Below are 18,944 nucleotides of genomic sequence, written 5' to 3'. Positions count from 1 at the left end.
TAGGGTGGGACACCATCACCTTTCCTAAAAGCAAAGGTGGGTTGGGTATCCAAAAAGCCGAGAATTAGAATAAAGCCTTGCTTGCAAGCCTTGCCTGGAGACTCCTCAAGAACCCTAACTCCAATTGGGCATCCATTCCCTTAACCAATCACTGCAGGATAGGTCAGAGCCCAAAAACAATCCACTCCAGACCTTGGAAAGCCATTCTTCAAAGATGGAGCATCTGTAGTAAAGGAATCACCAATATCATCCATAATGGCAAAAACACCAATTTCTAGTATAGTAATTGGATTCCTAGCATAGGCCCCATTAGAAACAATATCCTTGGCCCCATTCCCCTAGGCTTGGATAACATCAAAGTAGCAGACATCTACCATGACAACAGATGACATCTTCACCTCATTCCCTTTGAGCTACTCTCCAACATCATGGAGGCAGTCCAAAACACCTTCATCCTCTTTAGCACTACCAAGGATGATTCCATTGCTTGGAATCTTCATAGTAGTGGAAAGTTCAACACCAAATTTGCTTATAACATCATTGATTCCAATGCCAGAATCCCCAATCAGACTATATCTAGAGACTTTAACTGAGTCTGGAAGCTTAAAATCCTTAATAAGATGAAATTCTTCATGTAGAATTTCTATCATGCCAGGTTACCCACTAGTAGTTATCTCTCCTCCATAATGATCCTTATCCCCAACAGCGGTCGTCAATGCAACTCACAAAATCAATCCTTGAATCATATCTTCTTTGAGTGCCACATTGCCACAGCCTTTTGAAATGAAGTGTGTATCCATAGCTACCCTGGAGTCACCGGCTCTAACTTTGACCTGAATAATTGGCATTCCACCTGGAATTCTTTAAAAACCAAGCAGTACAACTCCCACTTGAAATGGAATGATCTCATCCCCTACTGCCTTTGGAACATCTGGCAAAATAGGAATAGGAACCATTTCAACCACCAATGCAACCCTGTAAGCTACAACACAACCATCAATGCTGTCGTGGAGTACAACATGCTCATTAGGAACCCTACTGTCCCCAGTAACAAGATCAACATCGATCTAAAATGGAATCCACCTAAAAGAGGCTCCTTTAAACTAAACACATATGGAGCTTTTGATAGTAAGACTGGGATAGGAGGGATTCGAGGTATCATTAGAGATAGTAGTGGGAACTAGATCATAGGCTTTACCAAGGGACTGCCATCTTCCTCTATAATTCATGCAGAACTAACAGCTCTAATGCAAGGACTAAAGCTAACATATGATCAGAGGCTAACAACCCTAGAAGTGGAGTGTGATGCAGAAGAGGTACTGACTATCTTAGAACAAGGCCATGACCTTTACATTCCTTTAATTCTTGAATGCAGATACTTACTAGAGATGATGGGAAAGCTAGAGGTCAGACATGGCTACAAGAAGCAGAAGTCCGTAGCTGATGCACTGGCCAAGAGAGGAGCAAAGTAAAAGTTTTTTGGTGAAAAAAAGACTCTGGTAGTTCCACCCGTGTATGCATCAACTAGCTTTTGGGCTGACATGGAGGGAACTACATATGCTAGATCGTTTTGTATTAGGGATATCCCAAATGTAATTGCTACTAACAGACATGCCCAGACTCTTTGTCTGGAAGTTTTTGTAAATGCTACAATGGCTACTACCAGGGTTAACTGAGGCAATGCCCCGGAAGAACCACCCGATTAATCTATGAAATGCTTATCTTGAATTACCGAAAAAAAGAAAAGAAAAATCATACCGTATATATAAGTTGAATAAGTACTTTTGCAAGTTATTCGATTACGCCATTGTGTACAAGTACCATTTGTAGTGACCATTCTGGTAAGAACAATTTCAGCTGCAGTGTTTCATATTTCTTTTGTATAAAAAATAAGTTACTCCTTTTTCGACCTAAAAGTATGCTAAAGTTCTACAGACAAGAACTAAAGCATATGAATTTCGTTAAGAACTCTAATAGCATTTCAGTTCCTTAAATCACAATATGTTTATACCAAAAATTATTTACATAGTATTTGAAAAAGATTGTCATAAAAAATCAGCTTATCGTGTGAATAACAATATTACTACTATATAGAAGCATGGGTTAAACCCATGGTTCGTTGTCAGTCATGGACCAAACAAACAAACAAAAAAAAAGTGGATCCCACCATCTCCAAACTCATGTAAAAAAAAAGTGGACCCCATATTAAAAAATCAAGCAATATAAAAAATAAAAAAAAGGTGGACCCCATATTAAAAAAACAAGCAATGTAAAAAAAAACGTGCACCCCATATTAAAAATCAAACAATATTCATGTAATTCCCAAAGTATCCCCATTAAGTCAATAATGGTGGATTCATTGCCACATGTGTATTAACCCATTAGTGGGAGCAAATGAAATTATTGTACAGCAAAAAATATGGACTCCATATTATTGCTTTTCTTCAAAAGGTTAAGTAGCCAAACCATACAATTTCCTTTATTTTCTTATATTAGCCTGAGATCTAATCTAGCTATTTAACTGTTGTATTTGCTATTTCGCCATATCATTTATTTGTTATGTTTACTAAAATAAATATACTTAAAATATTTATATTTTAAAATAAGATAAAATTTAATTACTTTTTCATTTTCATTCTTACTCTAATAAATGTGAAAAGAGATTAATGTCATAAAAGAAAAAATAATAGTAAATGAATATCAAATAATTAATAAGGTAAATTACTCAAATTATAATTCTAATTGACGTTTCCTTAAAAAATCGTGCAAAAGACAACATGACAAGTAAAATGAGCTAAACCAAGAATATTTACCAAAAATTAAAAAATATTAGTTCTTCGTTTAAATAGAAAATCAAATTTCTACTTTTTTTTTAGAGGAACCACCCAGTTCCAAAATCAGAACTTGGGTGGTATTTTATTAATTGCAGAAAAAAATACATGCAGGGGAGGGCATAAACCTAATCCCTATGCCATATGAGAGCTGGACATATCGAGTTCTTATGCATGAATATTTACAATTCCTATTGCTTCTATATGATGCATGTCTAATACATTTGTGCATACTTCTATGTGATGTATGAATTCCTATGCATAAGAGTCAATCAACACTTATCTTTAATTAGTGTTGACTATCTCTTATGTTACATGAAGTCTAATGAAAACTACTCTATACAGAATCTAACCTTAGGTAGGATCAACATAGAATTGGCCATTATTTTGATACCTCCGTCTTATACTTGGCATGCCCCATTGGTCTAGCTTAATAATACCCCTGACTGATCTAGGAAGTTCTTGCAAGTTATTGTACACCACTATGTCATCATGTTCATGGCTAATCTGTCTGCTGCTTGATTTGCCTCTCTCAGGCAATGATTGATCTGAAAGTGGTGCTGCACCATCATCCTCTGAATCCAGTTTATACTTTGAGCAGTGTTCCAAGGGATTTTTATTGGTTTTGTATATCTTGCACAACCAGGAGAGAGTCTATCTCTATCAGTACATTTCTCCATCCTTTACTTATGCATAATTCAATTCCTTTTTGCAAAGCCTTTGCTTCAGCCCAGTTGCTTGTTCCCCTTCCCAGATTTTGGCTATAAGCACAGATCATGATCCCTTTATTATCTCTGAATACTCCCCCCTCCACACTCATTTCCTCTACAGCTGCCATTGATATTCAGTTTAATTCTTCCTGTGGGTGGAGGGAACCACTTTATGAGCTTGATATTTCTTCTTATACAGTTCCTGTTCATTGTGTTACAAATTTTAATCCAATCTGTTTCCTCCTTCACCAAAGGGAACTGAACTCTGACTATATGCATGATTTGGCTGATGATGCTCTTAACTGATTGAGACCCATTAAAGTTGATGAGGCTGAATCTGATGTTACACCTTGCCTTCCAGATCTCCCAGCATATTAGTTGTGGTAATAGTCCCTTTACCATTTTCAGTACAGGGTTCCTAGCTTTAGAATTCCAGCAGTTTACCATCATCTCTCTCAGAGGAGTATTATGTACCTTAATACCCAGTGGGTGACATATCTTGGTCCATATTTCTTTAGCAATATCACTTTGTCCAAATAGGTGTTCAGCAGATTCAATGTTGTGAATTGTTTAACAACAACATCAGATAGAGGGGCCATGGATTTTAAACCTTCCAACGTTGTCATCTGTTGAAAGCTTATCTTTCAGGACTCTCCAGAAATGGAAGTTGATTTTCAGAGTGCATCTTTTATTCCATGATCTCTTATCATGCCAATCCCCATTTGCTTTTTTCGTTAGGAGATTCCAAACTGAGGATACTGTGAACTTTCCCTCCTCATTCCAAGTCCATACAACTTTGTCTTTCATATCTTAAGTGAAGTGTATGTCTAAATGTTGAACTGCAACTCTTACTATCATAGGAACTCTATATCCAGCTCTTTCCCATCTCCAATTTCCATTATTATATATTTCATTCAACTTATACTTATTTGGAACATATTCTTCTGGTAGCAGTTTGTATAGTGCCCCTTCCTTTGACCAATTATCATACCAGAAGGACAAGTTGCCTTCTTCAATCTGCCAGATTATCTTGTCTTCCACATGGTGTTTTATCTGACAGATTTCTCTCCAAGTGTGAGATTGTACTCCTACTGCCTTTATGATGACTGGGTTTGATCTGGTGCAGTACTTTGCTAGCATGTAGTCCTTCCACATGGAATCTTTTACCCTTAGGTTCCACTATTATTTAGCAATAAAGGCTTTGCTAGTATCTCTTAGGCATCTAAACCCAACTCCTCCTTCTTCAGGTGGTAGGCACATCTTCTCCCATTTGCACCAATGATATTTCTTCATGTTGTCATTCCCATTCCAAAGGAATCTGCTATGGCCCCTTCAATCTGCTCAAAAGTCCCTTTTGGAGGCTTCATGGCTGCCAACAAGTGCATTGGCATTACAAGTAATACATGTTTGATCAGAACAATTTTGCCACCCATTGAGAGGAATTTAGAGTGCCAAGTGTGGATCCTTTTGGTGATAGATTGAACCATCTCTGAGAAAAACAAGATCTTCATTCTTCCAACAAATAGGGGGCACCCCAAGTACTTGATAGGCCATTCTTTTTTATGCATTCTAGTGATGTAGACCACTTTGTGAATGAGTTCAATATTTGCTTTTGGAGCCAGGGCCACACAGCTTTTATTCTTGTTTATAAGCTGACCTGAAACATTCTCATACATAGTTAAAACATTCAAAACTTTTTTTAAATCAGCCGATTTACCTGATGTGAATAGAATTAGATCATCTGCAGTGCCAAGTGTGTTATACTTGGTCCCTTTATAGGTTTGTAGTACCCTGAGTAATTCTCATTCAAAGACAAGCTATTGAGCAAAATAGATAACAGTTCCGCACTTATTACAAAGAGTGCAGGAGACAGAGGGTCTCCTTGCCTGAGACCTCTGTTGGATTTGAAGAAACCATTTCTGGTTCCATTAAGAATAATAGAGTACCAATTATTAGAGATATGCCTATAAATCAAATCAATCCAAGTTTCATTAAAGCCTAGTTTCCTCATAATTCTACACAGATATGGCCAAGCAACTCTATCATATGCTTTGGCCATATCTAGCTTTAAAACAATATTATCATGCTGGTTAAACTTATTAATGTCCTGCACTAGTTCTTGTGCTAGAAGGATATTATCAGCAATTTGTCTACCCTGAGTAAAGCCACTTTTATTGGGGGAAATAATGAGGGGGAGGATCTCTCTTACTCTTTTAGCCAAGATTTTAGCAATGATCTTACTAAAAATATTACATAGGCTAATGGGTCTAATATCAGAGAAAGTTTGAGGGTTAGGGCATTTGGGGAGCATAACAAGGCAGGTATGGGTGACATACCTTGGTAATGGAGCACCTTCAAAGTATTCTAGGATAGATTTATGCACATCATTAATAATCAGATCTATGCCCCAAAGCCATCAGGCCCTGGTGCACTGTCTGGATCAATTGCCTTCACTGCTTCTTTCACTTCTTAAATGGAAGGTTTGGCTGTGAGCATTTTGTTCATTTCTTCTGAAACCCTTCTTGGTACCTGGCAAGATTCTGAAGTCACCTATGCATTCATGATACTTGAACAGCTCTTCAAAATGGTGTATAGCTGCAGTTGCAATGTTCTGGTGCCCTTGTATTCTATGACCCTCCTTGTCTTGAATGTTATGGATACTGAGCCTCCTTCTCCTATCTTTTATTACTTTGTGGAAGTAGGCTGTGTTCTTGTCCCCATCTTTTAGCCATCTTGCTCTTTCTTTCTGTCTAAGCATTTCCTCTTGGTTTTTGAATAATCTTGTGAACCCTACCTTTGCTTTGCTCAGAGCACATCTGTCTTCCTCATTAGAATCTTCTACTAGCTTTCTTTCTAGATTATTTACCTTTTTCTCTGCTTCTTTAACACTTCTAAATAGATCTCCATATGCCTCTCTTGACCAAGAGCTGAGTTTTGCAGCAACTATTTTCATTTTACAGTGCAGTTGCCACATTGCAGTGCCATTGGTTGGGACATCTCAAGTAGCTTTAACTATTTTGAGAAAATCCTCATGGCCACTCCAAATGTTAAGGAATTTGAAGTACTTAACTGCTTGGATATTTTCCTTTTCTGCATTGATTAGTAATGGGGCATGATCTGACCTAGTCCTTGACAGGTGAGTTACTTTAGTGTCATTGAAACACTCCAGCCATTGTTCATTGAATACCAGCCTATCTAGCCTCTTCCATACTGTTCTAGGATGACCCCAATTGTTACTCCAAGTGTACTGAGAGCCTATAAATCCTGCATCAATCAAACCACATTCAGTAAGACAATCTAGAAAATCAAAACTTTTTTAGATGTTGTATGGTGTACCCCCCATGTTTCTCCTCATGGAAGGAGATCACATTAAAATCTCCTATCACCCCCTATTGTCCCTTCAGTTTGGTAGCCAAACTTTGAAATTCTTCCCATAGTGGTTTCCTGAGAGGGATGGTACATTCAACATACACACTAGTCACATAAATGTTAGTACAACTACTAGGATAAGAAATATGGCAAGTAATCTGTTCATGAGAGTTTTCCACTATATGAACTGTTAGACTCGAGTCCCAGAAGAGCCAAATTTTATTGTTCAGGTTATTAAAAACATGCTGATATCCAATTTTAAGCATGTATTTGGTGAGTTGCTTAGCCTTTCTTTTGGGTTCTTGTATGCAAACAAAGGGGAGCTTGTTCTAGTTTTTTAGGCTTTTCAGTCTCTCCTAAGCACCCATGGTTTTCAAGCTCCTTGCATTCCAAGATAAGAAACTAAACATGATTAATACTAGGGTTAGGGATTCTGCTTCCTCCAGGGGAAACAACATTGTCAATTTGCAAAGTAGGGGTTCCTCTAGGGGAGAGGTTGTTAATGTTAGCTATATCAGAGACATCATCAGTATTTCTATCAAAGTTAAGCTTCCTCCTGACAGGAGATTTTCCTTTTCTCCCATGACTAGTTTCAATGCCACTTTGGGTCTCTTTGTTCTGCCCCTATGTATTATTCTCCAGATCCTCCTGGATGTTTCTTTCTGCCGATGATTCTCTACTGTTGTCCTCTTGGTTCTCATTGTCCATGAGGTCATTAGAGTTTCCATCACCTGCAGAAAAATGTGAATCATTAGCTAAAATATCAAATTTATTAGCTATTGTTACTTCTTTCTCCTTAGCCTTTCTCTCTTGTAGATCAGGGGTAACATCTGCAATAATAGCTTCTTTGCTAAACTGTATATCCTCCTGAGTCTTCTGCCAAATATCATGTTCTGTGGGTAAATCAAACTGCACTTTCTTTTGTGACTTCCTTTTGCTCTTAGTGTATGGGGGCCTCATTCTTGTTGGGGTAGGTTGGGCTTTGTTTAATAGTCTACTCTTTGTTTGCCATGATCCCCTTTCTTTTTCCATCTCTTTACTTTGTATCCTTATTTCTTGGACATCTTCTTCTGTAAAACCTATCTGGCCCTTGTCACTCTTGTCTTGTGTCCCTACTATCTCTGCTTCTATTGTTTTACTAGGTACCTCTTCCATATTCATTGTTAAGTATTCTCTTTCCTTGTCTACAATTATGTCTATCTTATCAGAGTCTGGAGTGTTCTTTTCATCACTGCCAATTTCCTTAGTAGCTTCTACCCTTGAGTCTTTCTAAAGGTTTGTTGCCACTCCACCTTTTTAATTGATGCTATTTTGTTTCCTATTGTTTTGTCTTGTTCCTTGGGCTACATATTTTTGGTTAGCGATAGCACTGTCCGTCATAGATTGATTCCTCCTACAATTCCACATTCCATGACCTTGCATCATACAGTTAAAACAATAGTCTGGTACACCCTCATATTCCATTGGTTAAATTATTTCTTCTGATTTGCCAGTAGCTTTATTAGCAATAGCAATCTTTATTTCATTCAATCTTGGTTTTTCTAGATCGATTTCAACTCTTACTTTGGCAACACTAGGCCTAGATTTAGTACCAGTAGCTTTATCTAAGGCTAGGGGGTAACCAATAGGGACCACTAACCTGCACATCGCCTCCCAATGAAAGTAGTGCCATTTCAAACCTGGAAAGATCACCCATACCGAAGCTAGCGTTGTTTCTTCAGTAGGTTTGAAATCCTTTGTCCATCTCTGTAGTCGCATAACCGTTTCTTGATTGAATGGAATATATCGTTTGTAGTATAGGTTTTTGGAGTCTTCTTCATCGGAGAAATCAAGGAACACATGACGTGAATTGAAGAGCCCTATTTGAAGGTCACCTTTCATTGGAAATTTTCTTTTAATCTCCTTTCTGATTGTGTCAATTTGTGGTTTATTTCTTGTAAAATTTTCTTACCAAGGTCAGTCGGCATTTTTGTGTGAGCAAGTTTTCCTCCTCATCCATGAAGGAGACTTCTGGAGTGCCATTGTTGATTTCATAAGGTCTATAAGGGAGTTTTATTGCAATTGAGGGTTTTTCTGTGGGAAGTGTGATGTGCATCGCTTGTGCGTAGGTTTCTTTATTATTTTGAGACATTGATGGCGTAGCAGTCGCAATTGGTGGTGGAATTGTGGTTTGTGACATATTACTGGTGGTATTTTGTCCGAGCGGTTGCCCGGTGGAGTTGGCCGGAGCCGTCATCGGAGTAGAGGATTGGGCGAGGTACCCAATTCGAGGTGGTTCAATCGATGGTAAGTCGGCGGAGTTGGTTATGATTCTAATTGGCACTGTCACAATTTGTAATTTTGTGGTGTAAGAAGGTAGCGGGGAAGGGAGGGGGGGCAGCAGCAAGAAAAATGTGGGTTATGGGGGTAGAGAGGCAGGAAGAAGAAGGTAGGTTTGGTTGGGGGTGGGGGGGGGTGGTGTGAAGAAGAAGGAATGGAGATGGTGGGTTTGGTTGGGGGTAAGGGAGCAGGGAAGAAGAAGGAATGGAATTGGGACTTTTTAAAAAGAAAAAAGATGAATGAAAATACGAAAAATAGAAAAAGAGTAAAAATTTAAAATTTAATCGATTATTGACGTGGTGATTTTGTGGCGGAGAGTGTTCTACACAGCCCATTGTAAGATTGGTCTCGGCAGCGTAAGGTTGAGTTTAATTCACATATAAGTTGTTTGGGGGGTAAATAATTACAAGTAAAGTTTAATTGCTAAAGTGAGTTTTCAGTGCAAGTCTAGGGGTGAAAAAATGTCTTTTCTCTAATTTTTAATCTAATTGATAATATCAGTTTCATGTGAATTTACTTGTAATTATCCTACGTTGATTCTAAAGGCCATCGCATATGACAACAATATATACAATGTAATCCCATGTGATCTCTGAAGAGAGTAAGACGTATGCAGACAAGTAGCATATTGTCATATTATACGGAAAGGACCAAAAATGCCCCTACTCTATGAGAAATGACTCATAAATACCCTCCTTCCACCTTTGGGTCTAAAAATATCCTTAAGATTTGTTTTTCAGCTCAAACATACCCTCAAACTAACAGATGAACTCATGTTAAATCTAACTCTTTTAAAAAGCTATGTGGCATTTTCTAATGGTCTCACATTTTTTAATTCGAAATAATTAAAACCCACCCTTTAAAAAAAAATCCATTACAAAATGACACTTTGACTTTTTAAAAGAGTTGAATTTGATATGAGTTCATCTTTTAGTTTGATCCAAAACAAATCTTAGCAGTATTTTTTAGATCCAAAGGTGGGAGGAGGTATTTATAAGTCATTCTCATACGTTAGGAGTATTTTTAGTTTCCATATATTATATTACTCTTTCCGTCTCAAATTATTTGTTGCTTTTTTTGCTCCTTAAGAAATATTAATTATAATCTCTCTCTATTAGATGTTTAATTAATTTATGTGTCATCTCCATTAATAACAAAATTCTACCAAAGATAAAATGAGAAAAATATAATTAATTATTACTTAAACTTTAAAATAATAAATAATTTGAGATAATTATATTTAATAATCACGATAAATAATTTGAGACTGAGAGAGTATTCCACAACGAAGCGGGAAAGCGACGAAGTCGTAAAATTGAGCTGCCTCGTATATTCCGTGACCTGAAGCAGGACGAAACCAATTAACACGTGGAAGATCTTCTAAGCTAGTACGTATGAAATTTGTAAATGCATAATAACATGAAGCCGTACTGCTTTCAAATTACCCACTGCCTGACACGCCCTTACACGTGTCCCAGGCAACGATAGTACTACTCCTACAAATACCTATCGTGTGATGTGATCCCCCCACGCACGTGATTCATGATGTAATTTGTAATGTCATTATATAACTAGGTTTCAAAATTTGCTTGCACTAATGTTTTTATCAAAGTAGATAAGTTAGTTTGGTAAGATCTATGTCTTTTATACGCATATTTTTATTTTTTGATTATATTTAAGCAATATGCATTTTATTAACCGGTAAGATTAACACTAAAAATAGAAATTAGCCAAGTATCTTTGTTGCTAAACTAAAAATTCGTCGCCAATTAACTATGAAATGATGAATTATATATATATAAAAAACTATTAAACAGAAACTATCTGGCGATAATTATCTATAAATTTCGTAGTTAATTTCTAATATTATTTGTTGTGGAAATTATTTAATTTATTATAGTACTATAACTATTCTAGTCACGTATTAGGAGCTTGAGAGTTGTTAATCGTATTTAATTAATTATATAATCACATGTTTATATAAAAGACTCACTTAATCCTCGTTAACTTAATGTGGCGCTTTTTATTTCTTAAGTTGAACAATATCGCTAATGAACAATATTCTAATGGTGTACGTTTAGCACATGCAACCCCAAAAAACAAAAATTTAAATGTCATGAAAATTTAAACCATTGGAAACTCTGAATCCAATGGATTATCTATTCAGATTCAGAAGAATATGAAATAGTTCAGTTTTCTAAACGCAGAAGATTATGGGGATTAATTGAAAATTTATTTTTTCTTGGTCCAAATTGATTTAACAATTGTGGTACGTACATTTCAAGACCCTTTTATTTTCACTTTCCTCTTATCACTTGGCACTTGCTTTATGTTACTTTGTGGAAATTTTAAACTTGTAACATTATATCTCTATGGACGATAATCCAGGTATTAGTCTACTAATAAAAAGTCATTATTCTTTATTTTGTCACATAAAAAACATTCAATAACTCAGCAATTTATTTAAAAGCCAGTGTTACTGAAATATATATATATATATAGTTTATGCACATCGCTTAAATGGCACGCCACATAATTTATTTATATGAGTCCATTTTCACAACCAAGAAGTATGATATCCATTTAACCAAATTATTCAACCATAATGATCCAAATAAAAAAAACACTAAACAATAACCCCAAAATAAAAACGTTAAAATTTCAACAATGCGGAATGTAACACTGTCCGCTTTTGGAGTTTTCGTTTTAACAATTTTTGTTGTTAAGGGTATGTAGATTAAAGGGATAACTACATGGCATAACTAACTCTAGCACATATTTATACTTAGTAGCTATAGTTTAGATTAATTACATCCTATAGCTAAGAGTAATATGTTAAATACAACTAATAGCTACATATATATTTAAAATAGAATACTCTATTTTTATTATTTTTATCTGGACTTCACCTCAGTCTCTGCCGCCTCCGGCCTCCGTGAACTCCGCCTTAACCCTAAACCCTCCACCGCCGCCTACTCTGAAACCGAACTCGCCGCCGCTGAAGAGAAGGAAGCTTTTGTTGATTCCTTAACTGAAGAAGAGATTAAAGCTAATGTAGTTTCACAAATTGGTGGAATCGAACAATCTAATTAAGCATAAGCATAATTTGATGCTCTGGCAAAGAAGAAAGCTACTGTTGTTGTTGATGCAAAGACGAAGCAGTAAAATCGAAAAAGAAGGTGGTTGTTGTGAAGACTAAAGCAGTGACTCCTAAGAAGAAGGTAACTGCTCCTGCAAAAGCGAAGAAAACAACTCTGCTCAGATCTAACGGAATTCCGCTTAGATCTGAGAGAATTTGTGGCGGAGGAGAGACCAGATCCGATCGCTTTCCGGCATTGCCTCCAAAAAAAACTCGTAGCTGATTTTTAGATTATATTCATTTTTTTAGCGTGTATTTTGTTAGCATAAGGATTGTTGTTGTTGTTGTTGTGAAATTTCCGGCAGATCTAGCCGGAAATCGTCGATAAATTTGGCTGGAATTAGTAGTTGGTGTTGTTATATTCACGAATACGGCGATTGTATTCACTTTTTTGAGCTTTTTTTGTTAAAAATTTAGATTGTATTCATTTTTTTTATGGTGTATTTGTTAATTTTTGGTGTATCTATATTTTATGTATTCAGTTTTTACTCATTGTTTTCATGAATACAGCGAGCCCGTTTATGAATACAGATAATCATTTCTTGAATACAGTGAAAAAGTAGCTATAGATGAATACAGTTGAGTTGAATACATTTGACTTGAATACAATTTAGTTGAATACATCTGACTTAAATACATCGAAATTTGACTTGAATACAACGAAATCTGAACTTGAATACAGTGAAATCTGACTTAGCCGAAATTTTAATACAATCTGAATTTTGAATACAATATACTGTAGCGCGTGAATACAATCTATTGTAGCTACGAAATGTAATTAGCTAAAGTGTAGCTATGCCAAATTTTTAACCCTCAAAATGTAGTCATTTATGTAAGTTTCCCTAGATTAAATGGGTCTCATATTTTATGGTGTGACAGTGAATCTAAAAATAAGTGACGTGACAAGCTACTTCAGTAATTTGCAAATTTTTTAAATGTTTTCTGTGGGGGTGACTTTTAAATGAAATTTGAGAATAGTTGAGTGATTTTTATGTGAAAAATAAAGATAGTAACATTTCAGAAATAAAACACCACTTGGATGACCACCCATAAAGAATCTCTGTAATTGTTTCACATTGATCTTACATACACTGATACACTTCATAGCTTTTAGAACAGGGACGGAGCTGGTGTATTACTTATGAGTTGGAACGAACTTAATAACTTTTAATTAGGCCTTTATTCGCATAAATAAATTATTTATAAGTATTTAATGCGAGGTAGTTACTAAACGCTATGAATTTGATGATGAGTTCATAACAGATAAATTTTAAAATCATGACTCTAGTTTTGCTCATAACAAATTATGTATATGGTGTCTGGGAGTGCTCCTTTATTTAGAAAAATTATACGCCTTTGAAAAATTTCATGCTAAATTAGACATTAGAAAATTTGTAACGGTTTCACATGTAGACAAAAAATCTCAAGTTTTAGCATAAGAATGAATTTTTTATTGATTTTATATGTATGATATTTCGTTTGTATACGTCATGGGAAACATTTAAATATCTATTTATTGTTGAATTGTAATTCGCCTAAAAATGTTAGATGAGTATTGACAATTGATAGGTCATGTGTAAGCCATGAAACACATCTGCTCTTTAGTTATGATTTATGAACCGTGAAAGTGTGGGTTCTTTCAATACTCACCCTCATTCAATTTAGAGAAAAGGGTAAAAAATGTCCCTCTATTTTAGGAAAGGGTTAGAAATATCTTCCGTTATAAATTTGAGTCAGAAATACCCTTACAATTATTAAAGTATTCAAATATACCTTTGTTTTAATGAAAATGCGCAAATCCCCAAAAATAATCCGATTTCATTTTTTAAACCCGCTCCATTTAAATCCGACCCAACTAAATAAAAAACTCATATGGGTTACCCCTCCAAATTTTAATGGCTTCACTCTGGTGGCTTGAGATATACCTGCTATACGCCCGTGTTTAGAACTGTAGGAAAGCAGAAGCAGAAACTGGAAAAAAACCAGTAAGTAGAAAACGAAAACAGAAACTGTGTGCAAAAATTAAGAAATATCCGAGACCACAGAATTCACTGTGTGTCCTTAAGGAATTTAACCCTCTCACTGTACCTGAGGTTACGGATTATTTCCTCCCAGGATAAAACGGATATACCTGTCGCAGGAGTGGCGGTACCTCAAACGCCTACGACTTCGGTGAACTCAAATTTGGCAACGAAACACACTAAGACTCGATAGTTTTATTTTTGGAAAAAGAGTGCAGAATTTGCAATGCAAGGAAAAATTTTCAGTAGTAAAAAAATTAAGGCATTGCCTCAGTTTATATAGCCTCGAACATGCCTGTTCAGAATATGCTTGGTGGCTGTTCGGAGAGGCCATGCCTTTTCCGAAAAAAATAAGAACGTTGGGGAAGTTTTAATTTTATTCCGCCAAAATTTAATTAATTACTAATTAATATTTTACTTTACGACGGAAATAAACAAAATAATTTCAGAAAATGAAGATTGAATTTAAATAAATTTGGTCCAAAAAGATTATCAATCAATCAAATCCGAAGCCGAAGCCGAGCCGAGCGACGACGACGGCGTGAAGGGAGTCCCTCTTCTCAACCCTTTAAGAGCTAGAGGAAGTGCTTTCTAATATAAGCACATAACTTTCCCTTTCTACCACCAATGTGGTACAAAGCTCCTTTTCAAAGGAACTTTGCTTTGAACTTCATTTTCCTTCCATTGTCTTTTTCCCTCCATTTCTCATTCACACCAACTTAGCTAGCTTCAATCATTAACTAGGTTTAACAATCCCCCACATGAATGAGGAATGGCTATATGATAAAAAAACATGCATGACAAAAAACTGTGTGCTTCGTAAGCAAGGATTAATCACATCTGGATAAGTAGATTTCTCTTTGAACTTTCCGTAGTGAACATATGTCGGATATACTCAGTTAATCGGTAGATTTGATATCTTTGAACCGTCGAGCTTTGGTGTATACCTAGACAACCACATGTCACACAATTAACCCTTTAACCATCTTTGGTTCTCATTGTTTTGTTCGTTTCAGCCATGAACACTGCCTGGTTCATAAGTGCGTAGAGAATTGGCCTTACAAAATTCTCCTTGAAGCGGCTTACACTTCACACTTACATAGGTGATTTCTAAATGTGTCATCCCGTAGATACACTATTTGATATACCCTGTATCAAACTTAGAAACCATTAAAAAGCCGTAATGCTTTATCCTGGTACTGAACATTGTCTCATCACGAGAATGGACCAAAAGGTTATTGTGACAATGTTGAACCGCCATCAATGACTTTGCTTGATCTCTTTGAACCTAGATCTTGGGATCTCCAGTCTTCTAGGTAGAGTTACCGCCACGATGACTTGTCCTCGGCCAAAGTCCCATTCCCCTCGATGATCTTTCAACCACCTCTCTAGTTAGGCCTTTAGTTAGTGGATCCGACACATTATCTCTTGACTTAACATAGTCAATTGTGATAATTCCACTAGAGAGTAGTTGTCTAACGGTATTATGTCTTCGTCGTATGTGACGAGACTTTCCGTTGTACATAACGCTCCCGGTTCTTCCTATTGCCGCTTGGCTATCGCAATGTATGCATATAGGAGCCAACGGTTTGGGCCAAAATGGAATATCTTCTAAGAAATTCCGGAGCCATTCAGCTTCTTCACCGGCTTTGTCTAAAGCTATGAACTCAGATTCCATTGTAGAGCGGGCGATACATGTCTGTTTGGATGACTTCCAAGACACTGCTCCTCCACCTATGGTAAAAACATATCCACTTATGGATTTAGTTTCAGTTGAACCGGTGATCCAATTTGCATCACTGTATCCTTCAATAACTGCAGGATACCTATTATAATGCAAAGCAAAGTTTTGAGTATGTTTCAAATACCCCAAAACTCGTTTCATTGCCAGCCAATGATTTTGGTCGGGATTACCAGTGTAGCGACTTAGTTTACTTATAGCACACGCAATATCAGGTCGCGTACAGTTCATGATATACATCAAACTTCCCAACACTCTGGCATAATCCAATTGAGAGTGACTTTCACCTTTATTCTTTGCAAGAGCAAGGTTCATATCAATTGGCGTCTTTGCAACTTTAAAGTCCAAGTACTTGAACTTTTCAAGTACCTTTTCAATATAATGAGATTGAGACAATGCTAGACCTTGAGGAGTCTTATGGATTTTAATTCCCAGAATTAAATCGGCAACTCCTAAGTCTTTCATATCAAACTTACTAGCAAGCATGCGCTTAGTAGCATTTATGTTAGCAATGTCGTTACTCATTATCAACATATCATCCATGTACAAATAAAATATGACGACGTGGTTCGGAGTGTTCTTAATGTAAACACATTTATCACACTCATTTATCTTGAATCCATTTGACAACATCGTATGGTCAAATTTTGCATGCCACTGTTTAGGTGCTTGTTAAAGTCCGTAAAGAGACTTAACAAGTCGACACACCTTCTTCTCTTTCCCTGGAACTACAAACCCTTCATGTTGTTCCATGTAAATCTCTTCCTCTAACTCTCCATTTAAGAAGGCTGTTTTCACATCCATTTGATGGATTTCAAGACCATACACGGCGGCTAACGCTACTAACACCCGAATAGATGTAATCCTCGTTACCGGCGAGTATGTATCAAAGTAGTCAAGACCTTCTCGTTGTCTAAACCCTTTAACAACTAGTCTTGCCTTATATTTATCAATAGTACTATCAGCTCTCATTTTCCGCTTGAAAATCCATTTGGAACCTAAAGGTTTATTCCCTGGAGGAAGATCAACCAATTCCCAAGTATGGTTGTCCAATATGGATTCTATCTCACTATTGATTGCATCTTTCCAAAATTGAGCTTCCGATGAAGACATAGCTTCATTGAAAGTTCGAGGCTCATTTTCCAACAAAAATGTTAGAAACTCTGGTCCAAAGGAAGTAGACGTCCTTTGACGTTTGCTGCGTCTTGGATTTTCCTCATCAGGAACATTTTCCTTTGTTTCTTCCCGAGGTCGTTTAGATTCTTTGCTAGATGACTCACATTCCTTTTTATACGGATATATGGTTTCAAAGAAGTCAGCATTATCTGATTCAATTACCGTATTCACCTGAATGTCGGGATTTTTTGATTTGTGAACCAGAAATCGATATGCCGTACTATTTGTGGCATATCCTATGAAAACACAATCAACGGTTTTAGGTCCTATTTTTACCCTTTTGGGTTTAGGAACTTGCACCTTGGCTAAACACCCCCACACTTTGAAATATTCCAAATTGGGCTTCCTTCCTTTCCACTTTTCGTATGGAATAGATTTTGTTTTGCTATAGGGCACTCGATTGAGTATTCGGCTAGCTGTTAGAATAGCTTCCCTCCACAAGTTCTGGGGTAACCCAGAACTTATTAACAGGGCATTCATCATTTCTTTTAGTGTTCTATTTTTCCTTTCTGCAATTCTGTTTGATTGTGGTGAGTAAGGGGCAGTCGTTTGATGAATAATACCATATTCCAAACATATTTGTTCAAAAGGAGATTCATATTCACCGCCCCTATCACTCCTTATCATTTTAATCTTTTTGTTAAGTTGAGTCTCAACTTCAGTTTTGTACTGCCTGAACGCTTCAATTGCTTCATCTTTACTATTAAGTAAATAAACGTAGCAATACCGCGTACTATCGTCAATAAAAGTTATGAAGTACTTCTTTCCACTGCGAGATGAGATTGACTTCATGTCACAAATATCTGTATGGATTAAGTCTAAAGGACTTGAATTCCTTTCAACTGACTTATAAGGATGTTTAACATACTTAGATTCAACACAGATTTGACATTTTGATTGATTGCATTCAAACTTAGGCAATACTTCCAAACTAATCATTTTTCGCAAGGTTTTATAATTGACATGTCCTAAACGTGAATGCCATAAATCATTTGACTCAATCAAGTAAGACGAAGCAGAAACTTTATTATTATTAGCAACAACCATTACATTCAGTTTGAAAAGGCCCTCTGTGAGGTAACCTTTTCCTATGTACATCTCGTTCTTACTTATTACAACCTTGTCAGAAACATAAACATACTTAAAACCGTTTTTCACTAGAAGTCCGGTAGATACTAGATTTTTCCTAATTTCAGGAACATGACAGACGTTATTGAGAGTCACCACCTTGCCAGAGGTCATCTTCAGCAGTATCTTTCCATAACCTTCAATCTTGGCCGTTGTAGAATTTCCCATATATATGGTCTCGTCGGGCCCGGCGGGAGCATATGAAGCAAAGGCTTCTCTAACAGCACAAATGTGGCGAGTGGCGCCAGAGTCAATCCACCACTTCTTGGGATTTCCCACTAGGTTGCACTCAGACAACATAGCGCACAAGTCATCAACCTCATCGTTTGTTTCAACCATATTAGCCTGACCCTTCTTCTTTTCCTTCTTCGGAGCACGACAGTCTGCAGCTTTGTGTCCGATTTTTCCACAATTGTGGCAGTTTCCCTTGAATTTCTTCTTGTTGGGATAGTTCCTTGGTCCCGATGCCTTTTTCCTCTTTTTTCAAATTAGTTGGGGCAGTTTCAACAA

The 18,944-nt window shown here is 36.6% G+C and overlaps 1 protein-coding gene across 1 annotated transcript; it reads right to left on the bottom strand.

The window, feature by feature from the left end:
- Positions 1–4,830: 4,830 nt before the first annotated feature.
- On the bottom strand, positions 4,831–6,515 carry LOC132631241 (uncharacterized). The gene is made up of 4 exons (XM_060346842.1): positions 5,990–6,515; positions 5,878–5,905; positions 5,306–5,781; positions 4,831–5,198 (listed from the first exon to the last, which is right to left on the bottom strand). Exons 1-4 carry the CDS (start codon positions 6,513–6,515, stop codon positions 4,831–4,833), a joined length of 1,398 nt encoding a protein of 465 aa, XP_060202825.1.
- Positions 6,516–18,944: the final 12,429 nt, after the last annotated feature.

The sequence above is a fragment of the Lycium barbarum genome, chromosome 3 (assembly GCF_019175385.1).
Source record: "Lycium barbarum isolate Lr01 chromosome 3, ASM1917538v2, whole genome shotgun sequence".
In the NCBI taxonomy this organism is placed as follows: Eukaryota; Viridiplantae; Streptophyta; class Magnoliopsida; order Solanales; family Solanaceae; genus Lycium; species Lycium barbarum.
The sequence above is the reverse complement of the archived record's forward strand: the minus strand, read 5'-3'. Positions and strand labels throughout refer to the sequence as shown.

Excerpts from the sequence above, each read along its gene's own strand:
- LOC132631241 (XM_060346842.1), bottom strand. The coding sequence starts at position 6,515 with ATGTGGCAACTGCACTGTAAAATGAAAATAGTTGCTGCAAAACTCAGC. Across the intron at positions 5,782-5,877 it reads GAAGGTGCTCCATTACCAAG|TAAGATCATTGCTAAAATCT; the intron begins GTATGTCACCCA and ends TAATATTTTTAG. Across the intron at positions 5,199-5,305 it reads CAAACCTATAAAGGGACCAA|GTCAGCTTATAAACAAGAAT; the intron begins GTATAACACACT and ends AGAATGTTTCAG.